The following is a 15,569-nucleotide window of genomic DNA, read 5'->3' as shown; positions in this document are numbered from 1 at the left end:
TTCTATAAGTTTCCTGGACCTGTGTATCAACCTCTTCCTCTATGTTTGGAAAATTTTCTGCTATTACTTCCTTGAAAAGATTGTTGATCCCTTTGGTTTCACCTTCTTTTCCCTCCTCTATTCCAATTAGTCTTAGGTTAGCTCTCTTAAAATGGGCCCATATATCTTCAATGTCAGATTCCTGCTGTCGGATTTTTTTTTCTAAATTAGAAACTATGCGTTCATTTTTTTAATGATCATCTTCTAGGAGCGAGATTCTATTCTCCATGTGGTCTAATCAGTTGTTTGTACTTTGAATTGAGGCCTTTACTTCATTAATTGCAGCCTTTATCTCTTTTTGGCTTTCTCTGAACTCTTTTACAAACACCTCTATTATTTCTACAGTTATTTTCCTGATTTGATCTTTTAGAAATCTCTGATTTTCTGTTTTATCGGGTTCTGATGTTGTGGGGTTGTGGACATTCTTTGCTCCATTGTTATTCCTCTTTCCCATGATTTCGGAAGTTTGTGCTTTCTCTGGGTTCTTCCCTGGGTCACTACGACTTCACTTAAGGTGCTCTGGATCTCGAGTCTGTGGTATCTCGGTCCCCACTACTCCTATACTGGGTTGTATCGCAGAGTCTCAGACCCAGGGAGTCAATCGAGGCTGCTTTAGACCATGGGGGGGGGTGCCAGATTGGGCGTTCTCCTATGGTATGATATCTCTGCCACCGCCACTCCCCCACTGGGTCAAGTCCCTGGGAGTAGAGTACTGGGATTTTTCCTCTAGGGGCCACAATTTGACTCACTGTTGTTGAGTGCGCCGATGGAGCTGTCGTGGACTCGGTGAATTCGCTGCTGCTGCCGCCGGTAGCAATATGGCGCCGCTGCCATGCCCTCGGCCGTGAGGCCAGTGTATTTCTTTTCTGTTTTTGAGCTCCGCTCTGAGTCCCTGCAGGGTGTGCTGAGCCCAGCCTCTGGGAGCTTTAGATGCTCCTTGTGCTGAGAAATCTGCCAAATTCCTCCCAGCTGATCTGTAGCAGCTCACCTCGGCTCACTGTCCGCCGCTCCTCTCTGGAGCCTGGTAGGCTGTTGAGTGCGTTGGTCTAGAGCTGTCTGGTGAGTTCTCCGCTGCCGCCGGCAGTAAGGCGCTGCTGCCACATCCTCAGGCGTGAGGCCGGCGTATCTCCTCTGTGGCTCTGAGCTCGTTATGAGTTCCCTTCCTCTCTGGAGCCTGGTGCTGCAAGGAAAAATGGTGCCCGCCGCTTCGCGCCGTGGCTCCGGCTACAGCACTGCAGTCTGGTTTCTGATGTCTCTTTTTTCCAGCCCTCTTTTTCTCTGTCCCTTGAAATTACATTTTTTGTTTCTCTGCTGATGGTGTTTTCTGGCTATGAAAGGTGCTGATTTTGTGGTAATAGAGATTGGTTGTTAGCGGGGCTGGTAAGCCCCGCTTTTCTCCGTTGCCATCTTCCCGGAAGTCTCTTTTATTTTATTTTTGGGTGGTACTGGGGATGGAACCCAGGGGCTTTCTACCTGTGGGCTATACTCCAGACGTATTTTATATTTTATTTGGAAACAGGGTCTCACTAAGTTGCTGAGAGCCTCACTAAGTAGCTGAGGCTGGCTTCAAACCTGTGCGATCCTCCTGTCTCAGTCTCCCAAGTGTGGGAATTACAAGTGTGCGCCACCACACCCAGTTCTCAGGCTGTTATTAATGAATACTTTGGTTTTGTTTTGAGGTACTGGAGATTGTACCCAAGGGCGTTCTACCTCTGAGCCACACTCCCAGCCCTATTTTATTTATCTTGTGTGTGTGTGTGTGTGTGTGTGTGTGTGTGTGTGCTACTGGGGATGGAACCCAGGGGCATTCTACCTCCAAGCTATACCCCCAGCCCTATTTTTTATTCTTTATTTTAAAACAGGGTTTCACTGAGTTGCAAAGGGCCTCACTAAGTAGCTGAGGATGTCTGTGAACCATGATTCTCCTGTCTCAGCCTCCCAGATGCTGGGATTACAAGCGTGAGTCACTACCCCCAGCACTATTTTTTATTCTTTATTTTGAAACAGGGTCTCACTGAGTTGCAGAGGGCCTCACTAAGTAGCTGAGGCTGCCCGTGAACTTGCAATCCTCCTATCTCATCCTCCCAAGTACTGGAATTACAAGCATGTGCCACCATACCTGGCTCTTTCTTTTTTTAAAATGTATTTTTTGCCAGGCATGGTGGTGCACACTTGTAATCCTAGCATTCAGGAGGCTGAGACAGGAGGATCACAGTTTGTCGACAGCTTCAGCTACTTGATGAAGTCCTTTGCAACTCAGTGAGACCCTGTTTCAAAATAATAAAAAATAGGCCTGGGGGTATAGCTCGGAGGTAGAACACCCCTGGGTTCCATCCCCAGTACTACAAAAAAGTATTTATTTATTTATTGTGGCATTTGAGATTGAACATAGAGGGATTCTACCTCTGAGCTATACTGTCATCCCTATTTTTATTTTTTATTTGGAAACAGGGTTTTGCTAACTTGCTGAAGGCCTTGTTAAATTGCTGAGGCTAGCCTCAAATCTGCAACCTTCCTGTTTCAGCCTCCCAAGTACTGGGGTTACAGGAATGCATCACCCTGCCTGGCTGCAGTTTTTCTTTTCTTTCTCTTTTTTTTTCTTCTTTCCTTTTTGGTCCTGGGGATTGAATTCAAAGGCATTCTACCTCTGAACTACACCATCAGCCCAATTTTATTTATTTGGAAATTGGATCTCATTAGGTTGACAAGAGCCTAAGTTACCAAAGCTGGCTTCAAGCTTGTGATTCTCCTGTCTCAGCCTCCCAAGTACTGGGATTACAAGTGTATGCCACCACATGCGGGTTGCAATTTATCTTTCTAAAGACATTTTTTTTGTGTGTGTGTGGTACTGGGGATGAAACCCAGGGACATTCTACCTTCGAGCTACACCCCTAGCCCTATTTTTTATTCTTTATTTTGAAACAGAGTCTTAATGAATTGCAAAGGGCCTTATTAAGTTGCTGAGGCTGTCCACAAACCACGATCAGCCTCCTGAGTGCTGGGATTACAAACGCGCACCACCACACCTGGCTTCCTTTTTTTTTTTTTTGGTGGTACTGGGGGTAGAACCCAGAGGCTTTCTACTTCTGGGCTGTACTCCCAGACCCATTTTATATTTTATTTGTAAACAGGGTCTCCACTGAGGCTGGCTTTGAACCTGCGCGATCCTCCTGTCTCAGCCTCCCAAGCGTGGGGATTACAAGCATGCGCCACCACGCCCGGCTTCACACCTGGCTTCTAAAGACATATATGAAGTTGTGCCTTTGGCTGGAATCCCAGACACTCGGGAGAAAGCAGAATCATGAATTGGAGGCCAGCTTGGGCCAGGTAGTGAGACCCACTCTCAAGAAACACAAAAGGGTGGGCATGTGCTCAGTGGTATAGCAGCCCTGAGTTCAGTTCCTGGTGCTGATAACAGACAAGGAGAATGGCCTCCAGTGGGACGTTCTTCTGTTCCATTTGATCGTGGCTGGGGTCATTCAGTGAGCTATATTCTACTGGGAGCTTGTCTGGGACTGGGACACCTCACTGGGTCCTTGGTGTCTCAGTGAGGTACCTTGGATGGATGAGGCTCTGTAGGAGGCTGCTTGGATTTGTTCAACAGCAGGCAGAGGCCACTAGGAGCAGTCAGACAGAATCTCAGGTCTTTTTTTTTTTGTGTGTGTGTGGTACTGGGGAAGGAACCCAGGGGCATTCTACCTCCAAGCTACACCCCAGACCTATTTTTTATTCTTTATTTTGAAACCCTGTCTCACTGAGTTGCAAAGGGCCTAAGTAGCTGAGGCTATCTGCAAACCTCAATCCTCCTGTCTCCGCCTCCCAAGCGCGGGGATTACAAGCATGCGCCACCACGCCTAGCTATTTATTCTTTATTTTGAAACAGGGTCTCACTAAGTTGTGTAAGGCCTAAAGTTGCTGAGGCTGGTTATGAGCCTGCAATCCTCTTGTCTCAGTCTCCCAAGTACTGGGATAACAGGTGTGTCACCACTCTTGGCTCTCTTAACAAATTTTTGTTAAACTTTTCCCTTCCATAGGGGTTATTTCCAGAAGTTGCTTATCATCTCTGAACCCAAACTGAGATATGTGTGGCACTGCGGTGGGAGTCTTTGATAATGGGATCAATGCTTTCCTAGGACACAGGAGCTATAACCCAAGTGCCTCTAGCTGAACCAGTCTGACTCATTCACATGTGAATATCTCAGACTACCAACACCAGAGTAATGCTGGAGGCCATCCCCATTGCCTTGTTTAGTACACCTTGGACAGAGGGCCACAGACTAAACTTTATGGGTCCAAGAATATGAGTATGTCCATTTTTCTTATAAAGAAACATCCTGATTTTATTCCCCTTTGTGAAATAAAAAGGCTCCTTGAAAAATACAGACGTTTCGGCAAACAAATGCTTAGGAAGTTTTCGAACATTAAACCACCTTGTTCCTTTAAGAGAATCATAGTGTATGAATGTGCGCCTGCCAGTATAGCCGAAGACAGGAAGGATTAATCAGTAAGTTCTATAAGTTGTTCTCAGCGAAACACAATTCTATACAGACTGACAGTTTAATTAAGACAAAGCTATAACATTTATATGTATTAAAACAACAACAGACTTTAAGGTAAATGGACTTGTAGGTCATTAGTACAAAAAGACGAAGGCCCCATATTCTACAAATACCAGGATGTGAAATTTGTAGTATAGTTTTGTTTTAAAATAACAAAGTAGAGAAGAGGTCCTAGGGAAAACAAAAAAAAATTATAAACGTTTTAGCACAGTATCTTTCTTCCTAGCAGTGCTGAGGGTTGAGCCCAGGGCTTACCCGTGCAAGGTAAGCGCTCTTCCTCTACCTTGCGCTCCTCCACTGAAGTCCATCGGCAGCTATTTTCAATTTTAAGACAGGGTTTTGCTAATCTGCCCGGGCTGGCCTTGAACCCGCGATCCTCCTGCCTCAGCCTCTGAGGGATAACCTCATGAACCACTATGCCCTGCTTAAAAAAAAATTTGCTGTGCTGCCGCTCAACCCAGGATCTTGGGCATGCTAGGCCAGCAGCTGACCACTATAAACCCAGCTCTGCATGGTATTTCTCTCTCCTTTTTTGTACTGGGAGTTGAAGTGAGGGGCCTTATACCTCCGACTACACCCTTAGACCTTTTTATTTTGAAATGGTATCTTGCTAATTTGCTGAGGCTGGCCTCGAACCTGCGATCCTCCTGTCTCAGCTTCCCAAGTACCGAGATGACAGGCGTGCACCGCTGCGCCTGACTCTGCATAATATCTCGTAGTGTCAAATTGCATGGTGTTTATACGGTTGAAATCAACTCAATCGTTTTGCCATTTGGCTTGCAGATGGAATTTAGAAAATACCCAGCAAGAAAATAGTCCTGAAGGTGCTTCCTCATAGGTTCTTTGGTATAATTGGGACATTTTGATCGTAATTAATCCATGATATCAACACTTTAACATCTATGTATCAATAAAAATGCAATGAGGAATGTAAATGTCTAGTAGAAAAACCATGGCTGAAGAGTAAGTTATATTTTTGACCATGTGGAAATCAAACCCTGAAAGTTTACCTATTTCTGTGGCAAAGACATACATATCGCCTGTAAGAAGACCTCAAACATGATTTAATGAAATATGACCTAAAACATCCCTTCTCTTGATTACTAGAATAACTGTTCTACATATGTTAAGCAGAAGAGGCAAGTTTCAGCTCGAAAAAAAAAGAATAATTGTGAATTTCAGAACATCATACTCTTTTGTGCCTTCCGATGCAGCTAGTGTCAACACCTAGAATTTAACATCACTTTGCAGAATGGAAAAATTTATTCTTTTATTTCAGGAAACACCTAGTTATCCTCCTGGAGCATCTTCTCTATTTCTTTATCCCAGTTTTCATCCCGTTTCTCTGACTCTGTCACCACTTCGTATTCCTGAAGCTCCTGCTGCAGTTCCTTTTCCCAGTCAGCAGAATCTTCTAGAAAAAACAAAGAAAAAAAATATTATCTCTTAACTCAGTGCTGGTGGGAACCTGAATTACCTATGCAAGTCTTAGCCACGGAAATATTTTATTTTTTTGGTGGCACTGGGAATTGAACCCAGGAGCATTCTGTTGTTTTGTTTACTGAGGCTGCTGGCTTTCCATTTATTTATTTATTTATTTATTTATTTATTTATTTATTTTGGTGGTACTGAGGGTGGAGCACAGGGGCCTTTTCTACCTCCGGGCTATACTCCCAGACCTATTTTATACTTTATTTGGAAACAGGGTCTCACTGAGTTGCTGAGAGCCTCACTAAGTAGCTGAGGCTGGCTTCGAACCTGCGCCATCCTCCTGTCTCAGCCTCCCAAGCGCGGGATTACAAGCGTGCGCCACCACGCCCGGCTCTTTCCTCTCATTTAAATGGATGATTGGTAATATTTGGTCACAAATTAATTTTTACCACTATCGACGGTGATGATGGTAGTAAAAGCAGCTACCATTTTTGTGTGTGTGTGCTGCTGGGGAAGGAACCCAGGGGCATTCTATTTCTAAGCCACCCCTAGCCCTATTTCATTTTTTATTTGGAAACAGAGTCTCACTCAGTTGCCGAGGCTGGCCTTGAATCTGTGATGCTCCTCTCCCAGCCTCCCTAAAACTGGTCTTACAAGTGTGTATCACGTGCGCCGCTAAAAACAGCCAACAGCTGCCGGGTGTGTTGGCGCACGCTTGTAATCCCCGCGCTTGGGAGGCAGAGACAGGAGGATTGCACAGGTTCGAAGCCAGCCGCGCTGGCTTAAGAGACCCTGTTTCCAAATAAAAATAGGTCTGGGAGTGTAGCCCGGAGGTAGAAGGGCTTCCAGGAACCCCAGTACCACCAAAACCAAAACAAAACAAAACAAAAAAACAGCTGTGGGCTGGTCACCGGGCTAACCGTGTCCTAGGTATTGGCTTTTTCGCCCTTCGAGCGATCCACGGACAAGCCTACAGCTGGCTTCCCGGCTGCACTGCAAGGCTGAGGCGGCTTCAGGACACTCTGCGTTTGCTGGTGGTTAACTCAATCCCGTATGTCTCATCTAGCAGAAAGCCAGTAATCGGGCCTGACGGGCCAGCGCAGCCCCCTCTAGCGCTTTGTTTTTAATTAGTTTTTAAAAGGCTGTCTGTTCCTTCCCAGAAGTGACGCTCTTCTTTCACACAGTGGCTGGGCAGAAGCAGCTTCCGTACACATGTCCAGGGCCAAGTGGGACGGCAGCTTTTCTGCAGCAGGCGGGAGGGCAGTGGCTTTGCTGCACCAGCGTGTGCACCCTCGTCCCGTTCCTGGCCACTTGGCCATGTGTCCCTGGGGCTGAGGCACCTGAGAGAATCGTTTCATCTGTCTCTGTCCTCTACGCTGGGGAGGGGGGGTCTGCACCAGAGGGGCTCCGAGATCAAACCAAACCCCCAATTCTCTGATCAGCTTCTCTGAGTGCTTAAGGCCGTGGGGTATAAGGTCTGGTCTGACTGCTTGCGTCCACTATTAGAGTGGGAAACAAGACAATTTTTTTCTGGGTGTGAAGGTGGGCATCGAACCCAGGGCCATATGCATGCTAGGCCAGCGCTCTACCGCTGAGTTCCATCCCCGGCCCCGTTCCCTGAAGCATTTAACTGGCTTTATTTGTAATTCAAGGATCAGGACAGCAAGTCCTGATAAAAAGTGGTGCTTTAAGATGTGGTGGTGCATGCCTGGAATCCCAGTAGTTTGGCGGCGGAGACAAGGAGGATCGTAGGTTGGTAGCCAGCCTCAGCAACTTAGTGAGCCTACATTTCAAAACCAAACATTAAAAAAGGCTTGGGGGTATATATTGGAGGTAGAACGCCCCTGGGTTCAGTCCCCCGTGCCTCCACCCATACACGCCTAACGGTGCGACATGTTCCTGATAATCAATCTTATGTTGTTGTTGTTACTATTTGTGATACTGGGGATTCAACCCAGGGACGTTCTACATCGGAGCTACACCCCAGCCCTTTTTGATTTTGAAACAGCGTCTCGCTATATTGTTGAGGCTGTCCTTGAACCTGTGATTCTCCTGTCTCGGCCTCCCAAGTGCTGAGATCACAGGAGTGTGTTACCATGCCTGGCTTGAACATTACCTTTTTTTTTTTTTGGCAGAGCTGGGGATGGAACCCAGGGCCTCCCACAGACCAGGCAAGCACTCTACCTTCTAGTGCCGGCGTCTCCTCTTCCTTTTTGTCAAGCACAAGTTGCTCCATTTCTTTCCTTAAATCCTCCTGATTTAAATTACAGGCATCGAAGGCATCACTGACAAACTCAGAGACGCCCGGGCTAGTAGAAATTTCCTCCTCATCCTGCAATGCAACGAAAGCGCTCTTGAGATGGTTTCCCGAGTGACGCTCCTGTGCTAGGCCTCTGGTGTCTGGTTGACTCACAGTTTAATACAGCCTCGTTTTTGTTCTCTCCTCTCCTGGCTGGAAGACAGCGATTACCGCCCTCCAACCTGCTAACTCGCACAGTTGCCTGGTAACTACACGAGTTACCACCTGAGGCTGTTATCCTCCCGCACAGTGTGGACCGCTCCAACCATTTCCTCTAATCCCTGCTGAACACATCGCGAATTATTTATGCCTCATGTCTCGCTCAGCTGTAGGTCCTTGACTATTCAAGTACTGGACGCCTCATCTTTGAAACAAATAAGACCCATACTTGCAAGTCATTTTGCGGGGCATCAGAGACTGTTAACCCAGCTAGCTCATTTCCAGACATCCATGACTAGGTATAACATAAAACTGCATTACCTCTTGAGTTTTAAGCTGAGATTTGATTACGACAGGTGGCGTTTTGGGCCGTACTGCCTCTAAGAAGTGAGAATAAAAGAGACAATAATTGCTTGATTCCATTCTGAATACATATTACACATTACCTGCTAAAATATCCACACGTATGATGATGCTAACGCAATTTTCAGAAGTGACCTTTTATGTTATGCTTTCTGCTTTTCTTAAGTTATTACAAGAATCAGCCATGTGCAACCAACCTGACCTCTTACTGTTGGGGATATTTTTCGTGCTTTATGTTTTTTTTTTTTTGGTACTGGGGATGGAACCCAGGGGCATTCTACCTCTGAGCTACACCCCCAGCCCTACTTTTTATTCTCTGTTTTGAAACAGGGTCTCACTGAGTTGCGAAGGGCCTCACTAAGTAGTACCGGAGGCTGTCCTGTCTCGGCTTCCCAAATGCTGGGATTACAAGCATGCGCCATCACGCCCGGCTCGTGCTTTATGTAACATGTTACCATATTCAAATTCTTTATACAAAATTTCCAGCAGGAAAGAATTTTGGCTTTCTGCTCTCTCTTTTAGGATAATAGGAATGAAGTAATTTATCAAGCTCCCTATTGTGTGAGTGTTTTTGTGTGGTACCGGGGACTGAATCCAGGGGCATTCTATCTCTGAACTATGTCCCCACCCCATGTCCTTTTAATTTTTTGTTTGGAAACAGGGTACTGATAAATTTCTGAGAATCTTGCCAAGCTGCCGAAGCTGGCCTCGAACCTGTGATCCTCCCGTGTCAGCCTCCCAAGTACTGGGATTACAGGCGTGTGCTACCACACCTGGCCTCTGTACTGTCAAGAATGCTAGAAAGCTCGAATCACAGCACTGTCCTCTTAGTATTACTAACCTCACCAGACACACAGTGTTTGCTGAATACTGTCTTAGGTCCATTTTATTAAATAGGCAGTATTTGGTAAAGTGCTATTTTCCAATTAAATGAATCTGAAGAGTGCTAAAGGATGACACCGTTAGAATGCATGTTAAATCTACCTGGGAAATGACAGCTTTTACTGGGTAGGGCAACTTTATTATATTTCCCTGACCTCAGTGCAGTTTCTGGGCTTTTTCTATTAGGGACCTTAGGATATACACTGTTTGCTATCGAATCTCAAACTCCGTGAACTAAATAACCCCACTTTTTATTTATGTAGGTTTTCTTGCAGTACTGGGGATTGAACCCTGGGGCATTCTACCCCTGAGCTACACTCCCAGCCTTGTTTTTTTCTCCTTTATTTTGAAAGAGGGTCTTACAAAGTTGCGGAGGGCCTCACTAGGTAGCTGAGGCTACCCTGGAGCCTGTGATCCTTCTGTCTCAGCCTCCCAAGTACTGGGATTCCAAGTGTGCACCACCACCACGTCCAGCTATGACCCCATTTTTTATGTGACAAATATCCCTTTGTACTTAGTATCTACCTATACACAGCAGGTACTCACTAAAAATTAAAAATACAATACAAAACATATTTATTTATTGTGGTATTGGAGACTGAACCCAGGGGCATTCTATCTTTGAGCTACACTTTCAGCCCTATTTTTTTTTTTTTTTAATTTTGAAACAGGGTCTTCCTAGGTTGCCGAGAGTCTCGCTACATTGCTAAGGTTGTCCTGGAACCTGCGATCCTCCTGTGTCAGCCTCCCAAGTACTGGGATTACAGGAGTATGTCACCACACTAGGCTTAAAAAATACATCTCTCTCTTTTTTTTTTTGGGGGGGGGGTTGTACTGGGGGTGGAACCCAGGGGGTTCTACCACCAAGCAATACCCCCAGCCCTATTTTTTATCCTTTATTTTGAAACAGGGTCTGAGTTGTGGAAGGCCCAAGTAGCTGAAGCTGGCCGCAAACCATGATCCTCCTGTCTCAGCCTCCCAAATGTAATAGTTGGCTATACTAGAAAACACGCCTACCCGCCCCCCATCCAGGGCTAGCAGGTCACATGAAAAAAGCATGGAATATTTGGTTGAATAACACCTTGCTTGGAGCTGGGCGCGGTAACCTGGAGCGGCATGGGGCTTTGCTCAGCTCTATGGACCACACGCACACGGGGAGCTGGGTTGAACAAAAGTCCAAGAAACAAAGCGATACAGAAGTACACTGGAGCAGACGACTGAAGTTAGAGTTTCGTGGTGGAGGGCTAGTGCAGGGATGCGGGGGAGATGACTGGTGTTGGAGAGAGAAAGAGAAAAGAAGGAACAGGGAGATAGCAGAGGAGAAGAAAAAAAAAAGGAAGAGCACGAGCCGGGCCAGAGAGAAGGTAATCAGAATGTCCTCTGGAAAGACAAGTTTTCTGTTCTGTGATGTCGACATGTCGGGTACATACAAGACGACAAGCTCGTGAGGCTCCTAAGTTTGAATGTTTTTCCGGGAATTCTTTTCTTTGCCAGAGCGCGGCCTTGTGCCTGGGACGTACCTGTCAGAGGCAGCTCCCCGTCTCTGCCGCTGCCTTGCTCCTCCTTTCCCGAGGCCTGCTGCTGGGCCGCCAGGGCGGTGAGCTGGGCTGACTGCTTAATCAGAGAGACGCGGTAAAAGTAGTTTCTCCAGAACACTTCTTCCTTCACGCTTTTAAAGACAGAGAGCGGCGTGCGTGAGAATGCCCGCGGACGAGCGCGCGCAGGGGTTATTTGTGGTAGAGGAGACAGGGAGAGATGATGTTTGTATTTTGTGTTTTCCAGGGCAGGGCCTTGCCCGTGCAGGGCAAGCGATCTACCAGGGAGCTACATCCCCGGATTCCGGAACAGAAGGGTTTCAGGAGCACTTTCCCATCTGAGCCTGTTCCGAGGGGATTCTCATTTGCTTTACAATCGAAAGCTGAACAACAGGGATAAACAGAACGGCTTTCTTCTCCACGGCAGCAAACGGCAAGTTACAGAATGCCAATGAAACCTCCGGTTTTGTGTTTTCTTTGTTGAGGTACTGGGGATTGAACCCGGGGTCTTATGCATGCTAGGCAAGCACTCTACCCCGCCCCCCCCTCTTATTGTACTGGGGATTGAATCCAGGGGTGTTCTACCTCTGAGCTACATCCCTAGCTCTTTTTAAATTTTATCATTCATTTTGCCAAACTGGGGATGGAACCCAGGTGCATTCTACCTCCAAGCTACACCCCCGGCCCTATTTCTTTTCTTTTTTTTGCGGTATTAGGGGCATGCTACCTCTGAGCTACACCTCCAGCCCTCTCTCTCTTTCTTTCTTTCTTTCCTTCCATCCTTCCTTCATTTTGTGGTACTGGGAGTGGAACCCAGAGTCTTTTCTACCTCCGGGATATACTTCCAGCCCTATTTTATATTTTATTTGGAAACAGGGTCTCATTAAGTTGCTGAGAGCCTAAGTATCTAAGGCTGGCTTCGAACTGGTGTGATCCTCCTGTCTCAGCCTCCCAAACACTGGTATTACAAGCGTGCGCCACCACGCCTGGCTCTTTATTATTTTGAAACAGGGTCTCGCTAACTTGCTGAGGCTGGCCTAGAGCCTCCGGTCTCAGCCCCCCAAGTATTGGGATTACGAGAGTGTGCTACCATGCCCTGTCCCAGCCCCCAACTGTTTTTTTTTCTTTTTTCTTTTTTGGTGGTACTGGGGGTGGAATCTAAGGGCTTTCTACCTCTGGGCTATACTCCCAGACCTATTTTCTATTTTATTTGGAAACAGGATCTAAGTTGCTGAGAGCCTCACTAAGTAGCTGAGGCTGGCTGAGAACCGGCGATCCTCCTGTCTCAGCCTCCCAAGCGCAGGGATTACAAGTGTGCAGTGTGCACTACCACACTTGGCTCCCCCAGCTCTTTAAAAAAAATATTTTGAGCCAGGCATGGTGGCACATGCTTGTAATCCCAGTACTTGGGAGGCTGAGACAGGAGGATTGCAGGTTTGAGGTCAGCCTCAACAAGTAGTGAGTCTCTCAGTGACCTAATGAAAAATCCTGGTTTTTTTTTTTTTTTGTGGTACTGGAATGGAACCCAGGGGCATTCTACTTCTGAGCTATACCCCCAGCCCAATTTTTTATTCTTTATTTTGAGGGTCTTGCTAAGTTGCAGAGGGCCTCCTTAAATAGCTGAGGCTGGCCACAAACCTGTGAACCTCCTGTCTTAGCCTCCCAACTACTGAAATTACAAGTGTGCAATATCATGCCCAGCTGAAACCCTGTTTTAAAATAAAAATAAGCCAGGTATGGTGGCACACACTTGTAATCCCAGTAGTTAGGAGGCTGAGACAGAAGGATAGCAGCTTCGTGATCAGCCACAGCAACTTAGTGAGGTCCTCCTCAACTTAGCAAGATCCTGTTCCAAAATAAAAAATAAGAACAGGGCTGGGAGAGTATCTCAGAGGTAGAATGTTCCTGAGTTCAACGCCTCAGCACCAAAAAAAAAAAAAAAAAAAAAAAAAAAAAGATAGCGGGTTCTCAGCTACTTAGTGAGGCCCTCTATAAAAAATAAGGTTAGGTTGGGGGTATAGCTTGAAAGTAGAATGTCCCTGGGTTTCATCTCCAGTACTAAAAAAAAAAAAGGACCGGGGTATAGCTCAGAGGTAGAATGGCCCTGAGTTCAATCCTCAATAACACATACATATACTCACAAATTATTTTAAAAAAGGACTGAGGATGTAGTTCGGAGGTAGAATGTCACCAGCTTCAATCTCTAGTAACACACACACACACACACACACACACACAAATTATTTTGAGACATGGCTTCACTAAGTTGCCCAGGCTAGTTTCAAACATGTAATCCTCCAGCCTCAGTTTCTGTGGTGCTAGGATTACAGGTACAGATGTGAGAAACATCGCCTGCTTCTTATTTTTTTTGGTGGTGGTCCTGGGGGTGGAACCCAGAGTCTTTCTACCTCCGGGCTATACTCCCAGACCTATTTTATATTTTATTTGGAAAAAGGGTCTCACTAAGTTGCTGAGAGCCTCACTAAGTAGCTGAGGCTGGCTTCGAACCCGTGCGATCCTCCTGTCTCAGCCTCCCAAGCGCGGGGATTACAAGCGTGCGCCACCACAACAGGCTTAATGACCTGCTTCTTAATATTTTAACCTATTTTCCCTATCGGGTTGGAACGATAAAAACTTAAATTGAGTCAAAAACATTAACCTATTTTATTTTAGTACTAGGGATTGAACTCAGGAGTGATCTAACGCCAAGCTATTCCCCTAGCCCTTTAAGAAATAATAAAAAATCTTTTTATTTATTTTTCTTGTGGTATTGGGGATGGAACCCATGGGCTTTCCACCTCTGGGCTACACCCCCAGGCCTATTTTATTCTTCATTTTGAAACAGTGTCTCACTAAGTTGCTGAGGCTGACTTCCAAACTGTGATCCTCCTGGTTCAGCCTCCCAAGTACTGGGATTACAAGCATGTGCCAGCACACCCACCCCTTTTTAAAAACCTTTTTATTTTATGCTGGGCATGGTGGCACACGCTTGTAATCCCAGCATTTGGGAGGCTGAGACAGGAGGATTGTGGTTTGTGGACAGCCTCAGCTACTTACTGAGGCTCTTTGCAACTCAGTGAGACCCTGTTTCAAAATAAAGAATAAAGCCAGGCATGGTGGCACATACTTGTAATCCTAGTACTTGGGAGGCTGAGAAAGGAGGATCGCACAGGTTCGAAGCCAGCCTCAGCTACTTAGTGAGGCTCTCAGCAACTTGGTGACACCCTGTGTCCAAATAAAGTATAAAATAGGTCTGGGAGTATAGCCTGGAGGTAGAAGGTCCCTGGATTTCATCCCCAGCACCACAAAAAAAAAAAAAAAAAAAAAAGAATAAAAAATAGGGCTAGGGGTGTAGCTCAGACTTAGAATGCCCCTGGGTTCCATCGTGGTACTGGAAAAAAAAAAAAAAGACTTTATTTCCAACAGGGTTTTGCTAAGTTGCTGAGGCTGGACTTGAACTTGCAATCCTCCTGTCTCAGCCTCTCAAGACTGGGAATACAGGTGTATGCCACTGCGCCTGGCATATTAACCTATTTGAATGTACCTGTATTGCCAAAATATTTGCAGAGCTGGAAAGTTGGTACTTAATGGGTTAATGACACCACACTGCCTTTAGCAGAGGGGAGCAGGGCATTGTTGTGAGGCTGTGGGGGCCAAGCCGGTGGAAGGCGCCAGTACTTACTAATCGCTTGCTGTTTTCTAGAGGAGTCAAAGCTTGCAAGCCAGGAGAAGAGAGCATTGTGGGTGTTTGTTCCTTATGAAAGGAAATGGTTGGCAGCTTGCTAAGAACTAGCAACCACGAAGAGTTACCACTGCGGGGGGAGCTGATCGTCGAGGTCTGATTTTTTCCCCCAGGGCTGGGGATCGAACCCAGGGCCTCACCCGGGTTAGGCGAATGCTCTCTAGACCCCCCAGCCCTGTGGGCTTGGACGATAAAAAGAACGAAGCGCAGTTCACCCTGAGAAATGTCAGTGGTTCTCTGCTTGGCTGCACATCAGAATTGCCTGGCATGGGGTGCTGGCGCCAAGTGGAGTAGGCTAAGTGTCTACAGTGGGTGGCCTGGAATGGAGATTGAGAGCTGGGGAAGGAGACAAAGGTGTCTGAGCAGAGGAGGGGTTGGAGGTAAAAATGGAAGCTCGGTCGCATGCAGGGAGATTGGCAACCAGGTTGCTCCCTGTTGGAGAAGGGAGTAACGAACATAGAGAAAAACCACGACCGATCCCTGTTGTATCACTGTGGACCCGGTTTTCATTTCATACAGCCACAAAGGAGCATCTGCGCACGCCCGAGCTGTGGCAGCTG

At 46.5% G+C, this 15,569-nt stretch overlaps 1 protein-coding gene across 1 annotated transcript in view; it reads right to left on the bottom strand.

Annotated features, from left to right (window-relative positions):
- Positions 1–5,884: 5,884 nt before the first annotated feature.
- SYAP1 (synapse associated protein 1) overlaps positions 5,885–15,569 on the bottom strand; it is a gene marked incomplete at both ends in the record, with an annotated part of 36,718 nt that continues 27,033 nt past the window's right edge. The window contains 4 exons of the mRNA XM_080718738.1: positions 5,885–6,012; positions 8,214–8,361; positions 8,809–8,867; positions 11,253–11,401. Coding sequence (XP_080574864.1) covers positions 5,885–6,012; positions 8,214–8,361; positions 8,809–8,867; positions 11,253–11,401 — 484 coding nt within the window. The remainder of the gene's footprint in view (positions 6,013–8,213; positions 8,362–8,808; positions 8,868–11,252; positions 11,402–15,569) is intronic.

The sequence above is a fragment of the Muscardinus avellanarius genome, assembly GCF_963383645.1.
Source record: "Muscardinus avellanarius genome assembly, chromosome: X".
Lineage (NCBI taxonomy): Eukaryota > Metazoa > Chordata > Mammalia > Rodentia > Gliridae > Muscardinus > Muscardinus avellanarius.
Note: the sequence above shows the minus strand (reverse complement) of the source record. Positions and strands in the feature narration are given on the sequence as shown.